General features: G+C 38.5%; 2 protein-coding genes across 2 annotated transcripts; one reads left to right on the top strand and one right to left on the bottom strand.

The window, feature by feature from the left end:
* Positions 1-8670: 8670 nt before the first annotated feature.
* On the bottom strand, positions 8671-10558 carry LOC148296823 (KRR1 small subunit processome component homolog). Its single transcript, XM_088248217.1, has 7 exons — positions 10353-10558; positions 10058-10134; positions 9791-9898; positions 9507-9596; positions 9097-9144; positions 8967-9011; positions 8671-8836 (listed from the first exon to the last, which is right to left on the bottom strand). Exons 1-7 carry the CDS (start codon positions 10483-10485, stop codon positions 8678-8680), a joined length of 660 nt encoding a protein of 219 aa, XP_088104343.1. The 5' UTR covers positions 10486-10558; the 3' UTR covers positions 8671-8677.
* Positions 10559-13441: 2883 nt separating this feature from the next.
* On the top strand, positions 13442-16097 carry LOC110761523 (UPF0481 protein At3g47200-like). The gene has a single exon (XM_021964005.2). The coding sequence runs from the start codon at positions 13538-13540 to the stop codon at positions 15026-15028; it is 1491 nt and encodes a 496-aa protein (XP_021819697.2). The 5' UTR covers positions 13442-13537; the 3' UTR covers positions 15029-16097.
* The last annotated feature ends 804 nt before the right edge of the window (positions 16098-16901 follow it).

Here is a 16901-nt window from a genome sequence, read left to right on the forward strand (position 1 = left end):
AAGCTTTTGATGAGATTGTGAGTGAATCTAATTTGATTTTGCATAACTTGGTTGTATTAGATTGTGATTTTGTAAGACCTTTTGTTTAGAAGGATATAATTTTAATGGTTGTATAAGATTTGTAAGACATTCACATTTTGTGAGCTTCATACTTTAACAGGAATGAAATGAATTTCATAAATTTGACTTGTTATTAGTAAGCCCATTTCAACCCGGCCCGATAAAGCCCATTAAAGCCCGTTCCATGGATCGGGCCTGGGCTTTGATTTATTGAATAAAACCCAGCCCGGCCCGGCTCGATAATATTCATTTACTGTTTGAGCCCAGCCCAGCCCGACCCAAGCCCGTTAATTTTAGGCCGGGCTTGCTCGGCCCGGCCCATTGATGAGCCCTAGTGGTGTCAAAGATGGGGAAAAAAGAAGAAGTGTGAAATGGATCCTGCGGTTGTTTATTTTGCCGTGTCAAAGAAACTAGTGGAGCATGCCCGAATTAGGCATGATAGGGCAAGTTCGATGATCTTATTTGCAATTACTCTTTGAAAGTGTTGTATATATTGTGAGTTGATTATACTTTTCATATCGAATTATATACATGTGCAGGCATAGTATTAAATTAAATGGTCTAGTGAGTTTGTTAAACTTGTTTTAGTATGAGAATTATTTTTAGAGATGTGAGTAGTTTTCTATGTAGTTGTTTTCATTTTATTGTGAAAGAAGATAGAATACTGGAACTTAGGTGACCAATGAGGTGTTAGTTGGATTGACTCAGATTTTTGGTGAGCTCCCAAGTAGTCCTGAATTCAAGCCCCCATGGTACCCATGTCACCGTGTGTGTGAGTTTTTCCCCTCCCCTTCCTAACTTCGGCAAAAACAAAAACTGAGGTGACCATAGAAAATCAATACTTTTTCAAAAAAACAATGTTTCAGTTTCTCATTATTTAGCATGTAAATAATATTCTAGCTAGATGTGTCTCTTACATAAATTATAACTTGATTATCTCTCGCATAAATTATAACCTCATCTATCTCATATAAATTACTATAACTTAATCTATCTCGCGGATAAAGATAACAAAAAGGCTGGTGGTGATCCCAAAACACGAGCGAATTGGTTCAGCACCGAGGACGCAGAGAATATCTAGTTGCAGGTGCTGACCCTTCAATAGCTGGTGACGACAGTACATACTCAGAAGAGGATGAGGAAGCAGATGGCGACAGTACATACTCGGAAGATGACGACGTAGATGGCAAGGAAGCTGACGCGTCACTTTCAGTATGTTCATCATCAGGAGCTGATCTTAATGCTGGATCTGGTGCAGCCCTTTTAGATCCGACAGTATGTCTCATCGAGGAATTCACCCTGCTACTTTCACCCCCTGCTGCCGACGCAGATGTCTGTGGGGGGGCTGACGTGGATGGCGGCATAGGGGCTGACGCCATGCCCATGGCAGAGGGTTCCAAGAGTATCTTAATCTCCTTATTAAGATTAGAACGTAATGACAGATAGTCATCCAATTCTTGACCTGAACTTGACACGAACATCAATTTAGTACTATCCACAATATTCGTTATTAATTGTTGGCGAGTGTTTTGTCTGATCTCAGTAATGCTAGGATTAGGAGTGTCAATGTCAACAGAAGAGCGCAGGATGACATTCATCTTAAATTTCTGATTGGGTGCGCATCTGTGACTCTCTGGAGGAAAGTGTACACCCGCTGCTGCAGCAGATGATGGCTGCGCTGCCGAAGTCGAAGCCATGGCAGTGGCTGCCGCCCCCAGTGGTTCGAACTTATTGAAAATGACAGAGAGAATGTAATTTCTCATTATATTATGTTTCCACGGTTACAGAGGTATATATATGCATAAGCTGGTGTGGCCACTCTAGGGGCTGTCTACCAACACACACACGTGGTCAGTTTAGGGGCTGTCTGCCAACACACACCAACCCTTAACTTTAACCCATAATTATAGGAAAAACTATTAATTACAACACATCCCCTAAAATAAGGAAGTGAGACAACCACTAGCCAATCACAGCTAGCAGCCACCAAGCTAATCATAGGTAGCTAACGGTTACCAATCTTCCAATACTCCCCCTCAAGCTGGATCAAGGAGGTTAATTGATCCAAGCTTGGAGAGCAAACGTTGAAACTGCGTGGAAGCAAGAGACTTGGTGAAAACGTCAGCAAGTTGATCATGGCTCCGAGTGAATGTGGTTTGAATTACCTTGGACTGAACTTGTTCACGAACATAGTGACAGTCAACTTCAATGTGTTTGGTGCATTCATGGAACACGGGATTGGAGGCAATATGCATAGCTGCCTGATTGTCACAAAAAAGAGACATAGGTTTGTTGCTTGAAAAACCCAAGTCTGAGATAAGGCCCTTGAGCCAAATGAGTTCACATGCAGTGGAAGCCATGGCTCTGTACTCTGCTTCGGCACTTGAGCGAGCAATTACATTTTGCTTTTTGCTCTTCCATGTCACGATGTTTCCTCCAACAAACGTGCAGTAGCCAGTAGTGGATTTTCTATCAATAGCATTCCCTGCCCAGTCAGCATCGGTGTATGCCATGATTTGAGTATGACCATTGTTCTTCATGATAATTCCCCGACCAATAGAGCCCTTGAGGTATCTTAGAATTCTTTTAACAACATTTAAATGAGCCTCACTGGGTGCATGCATGAATTGGCTTACAAGACTGACGGCGTAAGTTATATCCGGTCTAGTAATGGTGAGATATATAAGCTTACCCACCAGTCTTTGGTAGTAACTTATATCACTGAGAGGCTCTCCTTCCAAGTCCAACTTCAATTTGCTATCAAGAGGGGTACGAGCCGGTTTGCAATCCATCATCTTCACTTCTTGAAGCAAGTCAATCACATATTTCCGTTGACTTAAAAACATTCCCTTGTAAGAAGTAGCCATTTCAATCCCAAGGAAGTATTTTAACACTCCTAAGTCTTTAATGGCAAATTTCTGATGAAGAGAATGCTTAAGAGTGTTAATCTCATCAATATTATCACCTGTGATGATAATATCATCAACATAGATTAGAACAACTAGTTTACCAACTAATCCAGTTCGAACAAACAAGGATGAATCAGCATGACTTCTCTTGAAACCAAATTTTTCAAGTACTGAGCTCAGCTTGGCATACCAAGCACGTGGAGATTGTTTCAATCCATAAATTGACTTGTGAAGCTTGCAAACCATACCTGAATTTTGTGCTTGTGGATGACCAGGAGGCAATTGCATGTAAACTTCCTCTTCAAGGTCTCCATGCAAAAAGGCATTTTTTACATCCATTTGGTACAACGGCCACTCATGATTAACTGCAACAGATAACAAAACCCTCACTGTACTCATCTTAGCCACGGGAGCAAATGTCTCCTTATAATCAACTCCAAACGTTTGAGTGAAACCGCGAGCCACCAATCTTGCCTTGTGTCTTTCAATTGAGCCATCAGAATTAAACTTGGTTTTGTAGATCCACCTACTGCCTACCACCTTCTTTCCCTTTGGAAGTTGGACTACACTCCAGGTTTTATTTTCGTCCAAAGCCTTGAGTTCTTCTTCCATGGCTAGCCTCCAAACATCTTGAAGATTGGCTTCTTGAAAATTCCTCGGTTCACTTTCATTTGACAGTTTACTGAGAAAAGCTGCATGGGAGGGAGAGACTTTGGAGTAATTTACATACTTGTGAATTGGGTACCTTGCATTGTACGTTACATAGTCTTGTAGCCTTGATGGTGGATGCCTAACTCGAGTTGGATTCCTTCGAGGTTGAGATGGGATTATAGTAGGTTCAGCTCCACTCTCCTCTATAGATGATGTGTCATTGTCATGAGGAACAACTTGTGCTTCTGAGGCTTCAGTTTCATCTCCAATAATCACGTTGTCATTAATGGTTGCATGAGAGTCACTGTCGTGAGGTACTGAATGAACACAATCACTTATTTCCCCTGAATTTGGTAATGGAAAGAGATCTAGTAATTGCTCCCCCTGACGATTTTGATCTGATGGTTTGTTGAAATAAGGTTTGATCTCATCAAACCTTACATCTCTTGAGACAAATAGCTTCCTGGAACATGGATTGTAACATTTGTAACCTTTTTGACTGGAGGAGTAACCCATGAAAACACATTTAACTGCCTTGGGATCCAGCTTGTCTCGGTGATGGGATTGAATATGAGCATAACACGTACATCCAAAGATTCTCAGATGGGAAAGGTTAATTTTTTTGTTTTGCATGACCTCATATGGTGATTTTGAATCCAGAACACGACTAGGCAGTCTGTTGATGAGGTAGGTGGCTGCAAGAACTCCTTGAGACCAAAACCTCTTAGGCACATTCATTTGTAACATTAGGGCCCTGGTTTTCTCAAGTAGGTCTCTATTCTTCCTTTCGGCAATTCCATTTTGCTGAGGAGTACCTACACAACTTGTTTGATGTATAATTCCATGTGTGCTCAAATAGTCAGTCATATTTTTGGATGTATATTCAGTGCCATTATCAGACCTTAGTATGTGAATTTGAGATGAAAAATGGTTCATGACAAGATTATGAAAATTCTTGAAAGCATCCATGACTTCACTTTTGAATTTTAGGAGGTACAACCAAGTGACTCTTGAAAAATCATCAACAAAAGTAACGTAGTACCTATAACCATCAAAAGACTCTAGAGGTGCAGGTCCCCAAACATCGGAGTGCACCATCTCAAAAAGCTTGCTAGCTCTAGATATGGAAGAGTTAAATGGAAGTCTAGTAAATTTTGACAAATGACAAATTTCACATACAAGTGAGGATTTGCATAAACTAGGAAACAAAGTAGACAAAACAAATTCTGAGGGATGTGCTAGACGTTGGTGCCACAACTGATGTTCTAGATTTGAACTGACTTGGAACCCTTTTGGAACATTAAGGTCCTTTGAAAAATAGTACAGCCCATTTAGGTAGTGACCTTCACCAATCAGCTTCTTGGTGGCTAGATCCTGAAAAACAACATTGTGAGGAGAGAAAATTGCACGACAGTTGAGAGAATTTGTAATTCTTCCTACTGACAACAATTGAAAAGGGAAGGATGGAACATATAATGCTGTGGACTCAACACTATCTGAAATCAGTTTAACTTTCCCTCTACCTAGAACGGGTACACCTCTACCATTTGCTACAGAAACTAGTGATGGTTTAGTGTAGCTTTCAAAATTGTATAGCTTTGAATATTGATTTGTCATGTGATCAGTGGCACCTGAGTCTATAATCCAAAAATCATGAGAATGACTAACATTTAGAGCAGTTGAAAGAGCACACATAATACCTGGAATATTTCCTTGAGGTACACGATTAGACTCAGCTAAGAATCCTGCAAACTGCCCAAGAAGAGCAGTTTGATTTTCACCAGTCAATACTTCACCTGTGCTTCCTCTTTTGGTTTGAAGATAGGCTGAGAACTCATTTATCAAGTCAGCCGGATTGGCTGTGAAGTTTGTCAGCCCTTTAATTGATGTGGCAGCAGCAGCATGGTTTTTGTTTGTATGTGATCTGGTTTGTGAGCCCTTGTAGTCTCTTGAAGGCTTGTTCTCAAACTTTGGCTTCAACTCAGGGTGTAATATCCAACATCGATCTATTAGATGTCCAACATTATTGCAGTGTAAACACTTCAGATCTGGCCTTTTTCCCTTGTACACTTTATCTCCATATGATTTTTGGTTTGTCACAAAAGCTCTAGCCTCAGACATACTAGAATTTATGTCAACATTCATGACTTTCCTACGTACTTCTTCTCGCTGGACAGTAGTGCAAACACTTGCAAATGATGGAAGTTCGGGGTTCATTAGAATATGGCTTCTAAGATCTTCATATTCAGAGCCCAAACTTGCTAGCAAATGAAAGATTTTGTCTTCCTCAGACCTTTTTAACAGTACGTCAGCATCGATAGTATGTGGTCGATACATATCTAGTTCGTTCCACATATTTCTCATGCAACCGAGATGATGAACAAAGGATTTATCACCTTGTTGGAGACTTGCAAGATTCCTCTTAAGTTGGAACACTCGAGCTGCATTGTTTTGATTTCCATACATATCTTTGACTGCCTTCCAAAGAGAAAGAGAGGATTCTGAAAAACTGAAGATTTCAGACAGCTTAGGATCCATGGAGTTGAGGAGCCATGACATGACCAATTGGTCTTTGCACAGCCATGCTTCATACTTCGGAGATGAGGCGTCAGGTGCCTCAATGCTTCCATTAATAAATCCAAGTTTGGATCTTCCTCCAAGGGCAAGAGATACTGCTCTAGACCATGGAAGATAGTTAAACTCATTTAACAACACAGAGCACAATCGTTGGTTTGGGTTGACTTCAGCTTCTGGAAAACTAGAACGAGGTGCTGTGAAGCTTTCAGTTTCAGAGCCAAAAGGATTATCTTCTGCCATTATTGAATAGAATGTACAGAAGGAACGAAGGAAAAGAAAATGGAGACAGGCCTGTTAAGGTTCCTGCTCTGATACCATATTGAAAATGACAGAGAGAATGTAATTTCTCATTATATTATGTTTCCACGGTTACAGAGGTATATATATGCATAAGCTGGTGTGGCCACTCTAGGGGCTGTCTACCAACACACACACGTGGTCAGTTTAGGGGCTGTCTGCCAACACACACCAACCCTTAACTTTAACCCATAATTATAGGAAAAACTATTAATTACAACACATCCCCTAAAATAAGGAAGTGAGACAACCACTAGCCAATCACAGCTAGCAGCCACCAAGCTAATCATAGGTAGCTAACGGTTACCAATCTTCCAATAGAACTCAAAGAGCTCAATGCGTGAGTTGGATGCAAGCCCTTCAATGCTCTCAATTATAAGCGAATCTTCTTCGAGATATTGGCGGTTGAAGAATAGGACTTGCTGGATTGCACTTATCCGTAGTAAATTTTCAACCTGGTTCTTTATGGATGCCACATTCCCAAACTTGTTCACTTCAATAACTTCGTCATTATGCCCTTTACGCACCACAACCAACTTGTAGCACTCCCTGAAAATCATTAAGAACTGTTTAAGAAAGGTTGTCTTATTTATTTTTATAGAAAACATATATAGAATTAAACATTTATAAGACAAATGAAAAATAATAAAATAATACTTAAAATTTGTCAGGATACATACCCGACTGTCTCCAGCCTTCCTCCCGTGAGTTGATTGTCGCGAACCTTGTTACCATCATTGGCTGGTACTCCCTGTCCCTGACCATGATCGTCGCCAACCACGTTACCATCATTGGTTGCTACTCCTTGACCGTGATTGGGATCATCGCCAACCACGTTATCATCACTGACTTCTACCTGACCCTCAACAACCGTTCTACCACCGTTTAGATCATCTATGAATAATAGATCCACATCTTCAAGTTTTTTGTAGAATGATGGTGATTCTTGTCCAGGTAAATGTAGTGGTTCTCCTCCTTGTTAGTCCATTGTACGTAAAATCACAAACTATGAATGTGAAGTGAGAAAGAAAAAGAAGCAAAAATTGAAAAGATATGATCGAGAAGCTTGATGTGTGTGCACTGTCTTAAACCTGGAACACAATGGGGGCAGAGAGGACTGTATATATAATAGCTCTGTGATAAGGTTCTTCTTTTTCCTTATTGTTTTGGGATAATAGGTCCTTACTTTCCCTTTTTGATATCCCAGTTTGTTTTGGGATAGTAGGTCCTGACTTGCCCTTTTGGATATCAAGATTGGCGGCTTGGGATAGTATAGCTCCTCACTTGCCCTTTTGAATATCCAGTTTGTTTTGGGATAGTAGCTCCTGGCTTGCCCTTTTTTATATCCCAGTTTGTTTTGGGATAGTAGGTCCTGACTTGCCCTTTTGGATATCCAGATTGGTGGCTTGGGATAGTATAGCTCCTCACTTGCCCTTTTGAATATCCAGTTTGTTTTGGGATAGTAGCTCCTGGCTTGCCCTTTTTTATATCCCAGTTTGTTTTTGGATAGTAGCTCCTAACTTGCCCAGTTTGGCGGCTTGGGATAGTATAGCTCCTCACTTGCTCTTTTGGATATCCAGTTTGGCGGCTTGGGATAGTATAGCTCCTCACTTGCTCTTTTGGATATCCAGTTTGGTTGTGCACGTACCAAAAAAAAGATTTGCTCCAAAAGCGATTCATAGAAGCCCAGATTTGTCCTAATAGTTTTTTGTTTTGGCTGTTCTTAAAACAAAAAAACAAAAAAAGAAGAAGACAGTTTTCTATTTGAAATATTGAACCCAGCAAAGGTCTTTTCAGCATGTGTTCCAAATCCACACCAAATCCAACCCACCGCACTGCCATATGCGATGATATGTTTGTCCTTGCTTAATACAATCCGCAAAATTATTTTCTTTTCTTTCCTTTCCTTTTTCTTTTTCTATCTGATCATATATATCTTCAATATTCTTTGAATGCAAATAGATAATAAAACTCTACTTTACGTAGATGATATTGATTAGTGAAGGAATTAAACACGTCATTACATTTAAACACAAATTAAGCATCTCAACAAGTAGATGATATATATTTCTTAAATGCAGAATCTGATGCATCCATCTGTAGTATAGTGTAAACTAATGGACTAAGCGACCACAACTGGAGCGGCAGAGCCCAACATTAATTCTCAACCCCCAGATTACTCATCATAACCTCAATGCCTCAACTCCCTTAATCGTTTGAGCATAAGTTCTAAGCCTCTTGACACGGGGTGCCGGAGGTACATTATGAACAATGCAGTCTTTCACAATCCTTCCGACAAGCTCCAATCCTTGAACTGGACCCATAACGGCAACCAGGTCATCCTATTCATTTACAAGCAAGTTAAAAATCATTAGAAGTCATCTTTCTCTTCCCATTCCACCTGGGCATGTGGGAAGACCAGATAAAATAAATTTACAAATACAACCATCAAAAGTAGAAAGAAACACTAACAGATGGGCGGAGATAAATGTCACAGCCTGTCAGTTTTTCAAGTGCCTGCATCCCAATTACATTGTTAACAAAGAAAAAAAAACAGAAATGACAAGCAGAAAAAAGCGTGATCTAGAGCACTTTTATTTACCTGCACCGGAAGAGTCATGAGTACTTTCTTCCTGGAAACATATTTATCCTGCACGCACACACATACACAATACAATATATTAAATATATATATATATATATATATATATATATATATAATTGAGCTTTTGCTTATGTCCAGCGTTAGAGAGAGCACTTTGTCAGACTCTTCATGGCATAGAGAGCATAACACCGGAAGGCCCATATTCCTCGTATTATTGTCACATTAGTTGTTGTATCACTACACCCTAACCAATTCTAAACCTTTCTAAGGTCAAACAACAACTCTAAATGCCATGCTATGGTACTCCTTAAATTTAAAGGTCCTGCATCATAACTAAAGACGAATGCTTAAAAGAACAAAAATGATTATACGAAACAAAAATGGAAGGAAACTTAAGAAATACCAACCATCTTTATCCCAAATTTTTTGCAAAGCCCACCTATATGATACCCAGTGTAGATGAGGTGACATGGAATTCCATTCAGTACTTTTACTGCCTGGATCAAAATGTTGCGCACTTAAATCAAAAGTTTAATACATAGATGAAAAGGATAGGTAAATTGGACATAAAATTTTGATTGAACCGTCCAACAAATATAATTGGCATGCTTGAGATTGAAATCAATTGAACTTGAATAATAACTGAGACGTTACCGATAAGAAAGAATAACAAAAGATTTGACATTGGTACCTGAAGTGCAGGAACTGCTGCTGACAAAAGTCGAAGAAGATATCTAGACTTGAGAATAGCATATGGGTCCTTAGCCCTGGTTGTCGTGAATGTGATGAAATACCGATCCTAACCATGATTTAAAAAAAACAACTTAACATGTACATAACTAAAAGAACTCAATATGAACACAAAATCTTACATAGTTTGAAGAAAAAAAAACCACTGATCCATAGTTCATATTTACAAAAGTCAACAAATATCAAACCAGCATTTATTATAACATACCACATCCAATGCACATGAAATGTCATACTCTTCTAAAGCAGATTGCAACACCGGCCAAGCTTCTTGCAAATCTGTTGCTGTGAAAAACAATGCAAAGACTCATAAGTAAGAAAGCTTATTCGATCTATTTCATAATTATCATAGTAGTAATCATTACTGGAATGAAGAAGAAAAGGAAATTTCGCATAATCATATATAACTCAAACGAAATAAGAAGAGGAAAATTTCTTTTCAGTAAATTCATGAGAAGGCAAACAAAAAGGAAAAATAAGAAGAAAGAAAGAAAGAAAGATACTGATGCGTCTAAGAAAGGGCATGCGGAGAATGCTGTAATCAACTGGGCTATCTTCGTCAGACGCAGGGGTAGACTTGTCGATAACCATGCGGTGGACGCTTGGATCCTCCACGCCATTGACGTGGTTACTCATTGTAATTAAGCTCTCTGTTGCTAATGTTGGTTTGGGTACTTGTTGAAACCCTTGGCAAAAACAAAGAGAGAATGTGTTGGGTACCTGTGAAAAACCCTAGGCACAGAGAGAGAAAGAGAATGAGGCACCGACACAGATAGAGAGAAAGAGAATGAGTTTCTTGCCTAGAAAATTGGACGTTGTTATTCAACGTAGCTAAACTCGCTCGCTGTTGTTTTGGGTAATTGTCGAAACCCTAGCTAGGCACAGACACGCACAGAAGAAACATCAGACAATGGAGAGGTTATTGCCTAGAAAATTGGGCTTTCCTTGACCCCTAAAAAAATACTATTGGGCTTGCAAGAAAAAGCCCTAAACCTTAAAACTCCATGAATATTATTTGAGTGCGAAAAACATAACAACATTTATCGCCCATATAAAACATAACAACATTTATCGCCCATATAACATAACAACATTTATCAAAAATCATAACAACATTTATCGCCCATATAAGCCCTAAACCCTACTACACCACTGTGGTAGTCGACTCAAGAACCTCAACAGATAAAACTTGCAGGTTTGATTTCCTCCATATTTATTCAATTAATTTGTAAACTTGACTTCTGTTTCTACTTACACCTTGGTCAGTGAACAACATTGCTTGCAAAAGTATTTTAATTTCGATTTTGAAGTCAGTCTAATAGGTTCTTGGGCCTGGAAATAGGAAATGCAAAAACAGATGTAAGAGAGATATTGCTTCCTTGAATAAATTTCTTATTTAAATCTTGACTTCCTACTCTTTTTTCTTTTCTTTTTTTTTTTGCCTTTTAGCTGCTAGAGATCATTGAGTGTTCCTAGTTAACAATTCCTTTGGGATTTTGGGATATATTAAGTATTTTTCGGAGATCTAGCAAGTGCCCTATATAGCTCAAGTAGTTAAGAGCATGGTCTTAAATATCGGAGGTATCGGAAGTATCGGAAGTCAAAAAATACGGAAATATCGCAGGAAATATCGGGATATTATCGGTATCGGAAAAAATTGAATAAAAACCACGGAAATTGTAAGAAAAACTTGGAAATTTTTATTGAAACTTTGTAGGATGTTTATTTAGTCAATTATCTATTAGTTTATCACAAAAAATTGGAAGGAAATGCATTGCATGATGGATTTAATTTATTTAAGTTGATTATATAGCGAGCTGGCAAACACCGTAAGTGTAGAAATATGTAGTAATTAATGAAAGAAGATTAAACACACCATAATCATTTATATATAATGAATTACTACAATATTTTACACTTTATACATTGCATGGTAAGATACATGAGTGACTTAGTACCACATAGAGTTCCTATGAGGTTCAAAATTTTCACTATCTTCATCATCTCTATGTGTAGAGTAAGTATATTTTGAAGAGTAGTCATCAAATGATAAATCCCCAAAATAGTTTTCCATGTAATTGTTAACATGCCACCCATATGGATCCGAGATTGGTTGACGTTGTCCATAAGCAAAATCATTTGAAGATTGAGTCTCGGATTCTTTCCATGTGTCACTTGATTCCATCCCAACAGGAATGAGATATGAAGGGTAGGGAAATGGTTGGTTATGAGTATAACCATAGTTACTACTTCCTACTCCAACAGAGTCCGAAGTTATAGATAACGAGTCATCTTCTTGACTTGACAATGTCCCCTTGCCTCTTTCTCTACGAGTATAGTTCTTCCCAATGGCACCAATTCCTGGTCCTGCCCGCCTACTGCCATGGTAGGGTAAGTAAAAGCAGGTGAGTGGTTGAATGGTAGGGTAAGTAATGTAAGTTGAAAAAACGTTGGTGAGTTTTATATTTTATCCATTTTGTAAACCAAGCCAAGAATCCAAAGCTAAGTTTTATATTTTATCTATTTTGTAAAAGCATGTGAGCATTCTGTCGGCTAGACATGCTTTGTTTATTAGCTCAATGAGCTACTTTTGTATTACTCTAGGAGACATGCTTCCGTAGAGTGCCCAAATCAGTTCAATGAGCTACTTCAGTTCTCTACATTTTTTGAGTTTCATATCGGGATATTATCGATAATATCTCGATATATTGACCAAATCATTCATAAAAGTGTTGAAAATATCTTTCCGATATTATCGGGATAATATCGGGATAATATCGATATATTGACGATAACTATATGGTTAGTTGTTAAAATATCGGACCCCCAAAAATCAGATATTATCGGGATAATATCGGGGATATTATCGATATTTAAGACCATGGTTAAGAGCACTTACCCGTTAAATTACTTTTTATAAACGGAATGTTGTAATTATAGACGGTTTGAATTTCTAACAATGACCAGAAAAGGATAGAAAACAAAGGGACGAAAAGATGTCGACGGTTGGCGAGAATGTGGAGTACAGTAGTCCAAAGCAGAATAGTAAACATGAAGAGATTGCGGAGTACAATGGTCCAAAGCATAATACTAAACATGACGCCCAACATCCTCCCAACTTATACACCTCTAAGTCTCTCAATCTCAGCAGGTATGACTTTCATCTTACCATATGCTGTTTTCGGAAACTAGAGACAGCTGCAGCCATTTTTTTGAGGTGTATATATATCCTCTGTGTGTGTTTACTTGTGAGATAGTTCAAGAAAGCACTTACCATGTTCTAAGTTGGATGAAAATAGTTATGTCCTCTACCTATATGTTCTAACTTCTTTCTTTTATCCTTATCAGGCCCAATTTTTTCTGCATGACTGGAAGCCAAAAATATCGCTTGAGGTCGCTAAGGTGAGAAGAAAGCACAAATTTGATGACATCACAAATTATGACCATATTGAAATATGTTCATCCAACATTTTCCTCTCTAAATATTACTTCCCCCACATGAGGAGTGCATGAGGTTATTTAAGGGAGATTTTGGAGAACCAAAATCATCACCCTGATACAGTTATGAATACGAAACAAAATAGGAGCCAGCTCAGTTTATCAAACAAATGCTGTACATTTGTTAATAGAACATACTTAGCAGCAGTTTTAAAATGAGTTCTGCTAATAGAACATTTGTTACAGCTAAATGTTAAGGTTCAAGACTATCGATTCCCTTCTTACTGATTGTAGTTCCATTTTCAGAAGGACAAAGACTATGTCAGAAATCGCCATGAAAACTGTGAATGAAGAAGAATGCCATGTCAAGGTACGAGTGTTGGACCAGCCAGACAAGTGGTGTATCTACAGGGTCCCCAGCAAACTCCGCAATGTAAATGAAGCAGCATACACTCCTCAATTACTATCAATAGGCCCTTTCCACTATGGAAAACCAGAACTGAAGGACATGGAAACCCATAAAAAGATATATTATGAGAATTTTCTTGCACGTTGTAAGAAGAGTAAGGATAAACTAAAGCAATTTATCAAGACTCGTCAAGAAAATATTCTTCGTTGTTATGCAGGGACCATTGAGCTTGACATAGACCCTGCAGACATAATTGTGGTTGATGCCTGCTTCATCATCGAGCTCTTTTTAACGAACTTCTACGAAACAGAAAATCATAAAAATGATTATATATTGAGATCACCATGGCTGAGGAAAGCTGTAGAGCAGGACTTGATACTGTTTGAAAATCAGCTTCCTTATTCTCTTCTTCAAGAACTATATCATGACTTTGCTGTGCCTGTCTCTCGCAGTTTCCAACCCAGCAAAGAAGTACAAGAACAGACTCATAGTAGTACCAATGACTTCCTGTGCTGCTTGCCTTGCTCCTGGCGGATACCTTGCAATGAACACTCCATAGAGATTGACGAAGCCAAATCTGCTGATGACGAAGCTGAACCTGCTGATTATGATCCCCTGCTTGAGCTTACCTTTGAGTTCTTCAAAGATTATAATAAGGGGAAATCTGTCAAGAATAGAGTAAAACCAAAACATTTCACCGATTTGGTTAGGAATTTTCTATGTCCTGACAAAAAAATGGATTGTGAACATAATAGTGCTCCTGTCAAAAATATATATGCTGCAAAGAAGCTGAGGGCATCAGGGGTGAAGTTTAGGGCACTTAAAGATGGACCCTTAATCATAGAGAAAGATGAGGCCACTAAATGTAAGTTCAACTTGGCATGTTTTAGAAATATGGACTTGAAGCTTACGCCATTTTGTGTCAAGGATGAGACAGAATGCGTTGTTCGGAACATCATGGCCTTGGAGCAGTTTTCGTACCCGGACAAACCTTATATCTGCAATTACTTTTTGCTTATGGATCAGCTGGTGGACACTGTGGATGATGTGAATTTGCTGGTTGGGAACAAAGTTATTCATAACACGCTAGGCAGCAACGAAGCAGTGGCGAAGCTGGTTAATAGACTTTGCGAGCAGATCATGGACGATAAATCCTGCTATTTTGATATCTGTGAACAGCTTAATATGCACTATGAGAATTTTTGGAACCGTCATGTGGCAACCCTGAAACGAGTTTACTTCAAGGACCTCTGGACGGGCAGTTCAACTGTACTTGGAGTCGTTGTCCTTGTTTTCTCAGTCATTGGAACCATTAAGTCTCTCATGTCGTAAGCTTTAAGCTCGTTCAACTCATGATTCTTAACAGACAGAATGTAAATTTCAGTCATTATATCAAGTGATGAACTGAACAAATAAGTTAGCTAGTGTTACAGTTTAACATAAAGTTTGAGTTACTAATTAGTTCTGTTATTGTTGTTAAAAGACTGCAGAGCAGTTCTTGTGAATTGATTGTAATGAACATTATTTCCATTTAGAATTAAATAAAGAAAGAGTCATGCTCTTGTTTTCATTGCACTCAGAGTTGAAGACTTAGATCTTGAATCTTCAGCTGCAAAGCCACTTGCGCTGCTATCTCTGTCTGGTCTTTACAGCAAATAGATGTTAAGAATGTAATTGCAGATGTAATACAAAAACAAAACTGCTCCAAAAGGTGTCTCATCTTCCACACAAAACTGTATAAGCTTCAAGTCCATGTTTCTAAAACATGTTAGGTTGAACTAATAATTACTATAATTACAGACCTGATCATCCCTTTTTATGACAAAGGTTACATCTTCAATTGGCCTAAACTTCACCCTTGCTGCCTTGAGCTTTTTCAGGGTGATATATATTTTTTAGAGGGCTACTAACACCATTTGCTTTGCTTCAGTTTTTGTATCTTGGATTGTATATAGTTCAAAATAAATTTCGTTCAAATAGTAGCTTACCCTTTTTTCAATCAACAGTAAGAGATTGGATATACTTGGGATCTCTTTTTAACATTAAGAAGAAAACTGCCATGAAACTAAGAGCTAGTTGATCCAACTTGACCTCTTATAAAATTGTCTTGCTTTTTTCTAATGGCCAACCGATAGGAGTTCATTAAATACGGAAATATATGAAGGCCTTGGTACAATTTCAAGCTTCAATCAAGGCATTAACCAGCCAGTAAGGAGGATTTACAATCCACCCAGGAGCTTACAATATTTTCACCATTTCAAGATGCTACATCATGAGCAACTTTATTACGCCTATGAGCAATTTCATTAAAGATGCTCTTTTTCATACACTCTGAATTCCAACTGGGCATCCAGACGCAGACCGCTCCAGACGTCTATGAGAACGTTACAATGAACTCGACCGCAATCTTCAGCCAGCCCTCTCCAAACTGTCACAGCCTCTGCAATGAAACTTATATGCAGTATTGCACACAGCCTGACAATAGTAAAGCTCAAATATCATCTCCACACACACCCACCCGATCGCTGTTGCCTCTGATTGCTCACACCATGCAGCATTGCACGTTAACACAGCAATCCTTGAACTCAGACAGCTCCAGCTCAACTCACTCAGCAGAAACCCCCTGAACTGGATTCTAAATGTTATACTGCCTTATAGCGTCTTTACCATGCACACAAACAACTCTTCAGGGTCAGTAACAGTAAGACTACCATTAACAGACTTATTAAAATAAAATAAATAATAAAAAGAGAAAGAAAGGCTAGCATTCAACAGTACGTTACTTCATATCTTCCATAATCGCCAGATGTCAAAAACCAGCTCAAAATAATTACACACGTTCCTGCTTAAGTGACCTATTTCTATCTATACCAATCCATAACATTGGATGTCAACAGGAAACAAACACAAATCCTTAAAATATGGAAATGTGAATAAAAAAAATTTGAAAACTGCTATCCCAATAATAAAATAATGACTAAAATCATAAAAGCCCCCAATCCACCTCATTATCAGTTGTTAGTGTTGAGAATTAATGACTAACTCACTGCCCTTTTAAGATCTTGTTGTTGATGGACTTTGGACAAAGAACTCAATGATGGATGAGTCTTACACACACACACAGAAATTAACCAAGCACAAATGACACAAGTGTTTATAGAGGTTCAGCAAATTGCCTACATCCTCTTTGGTGATCACCTTGAGA

Source organism: Prunus avium, chromosome 2 (assembly GCF_965620075.1).
Source record: "Prunus avium chromosome 2, drPruAviu1.hap1.1, whole genome shotgun sequence".
Lineage (NCBI taxonomy): Eukaryota > Viridiplantae > Streptophyta > Magnoliopsida > Rosales > Rosaceae > Prunus > Prunus avium.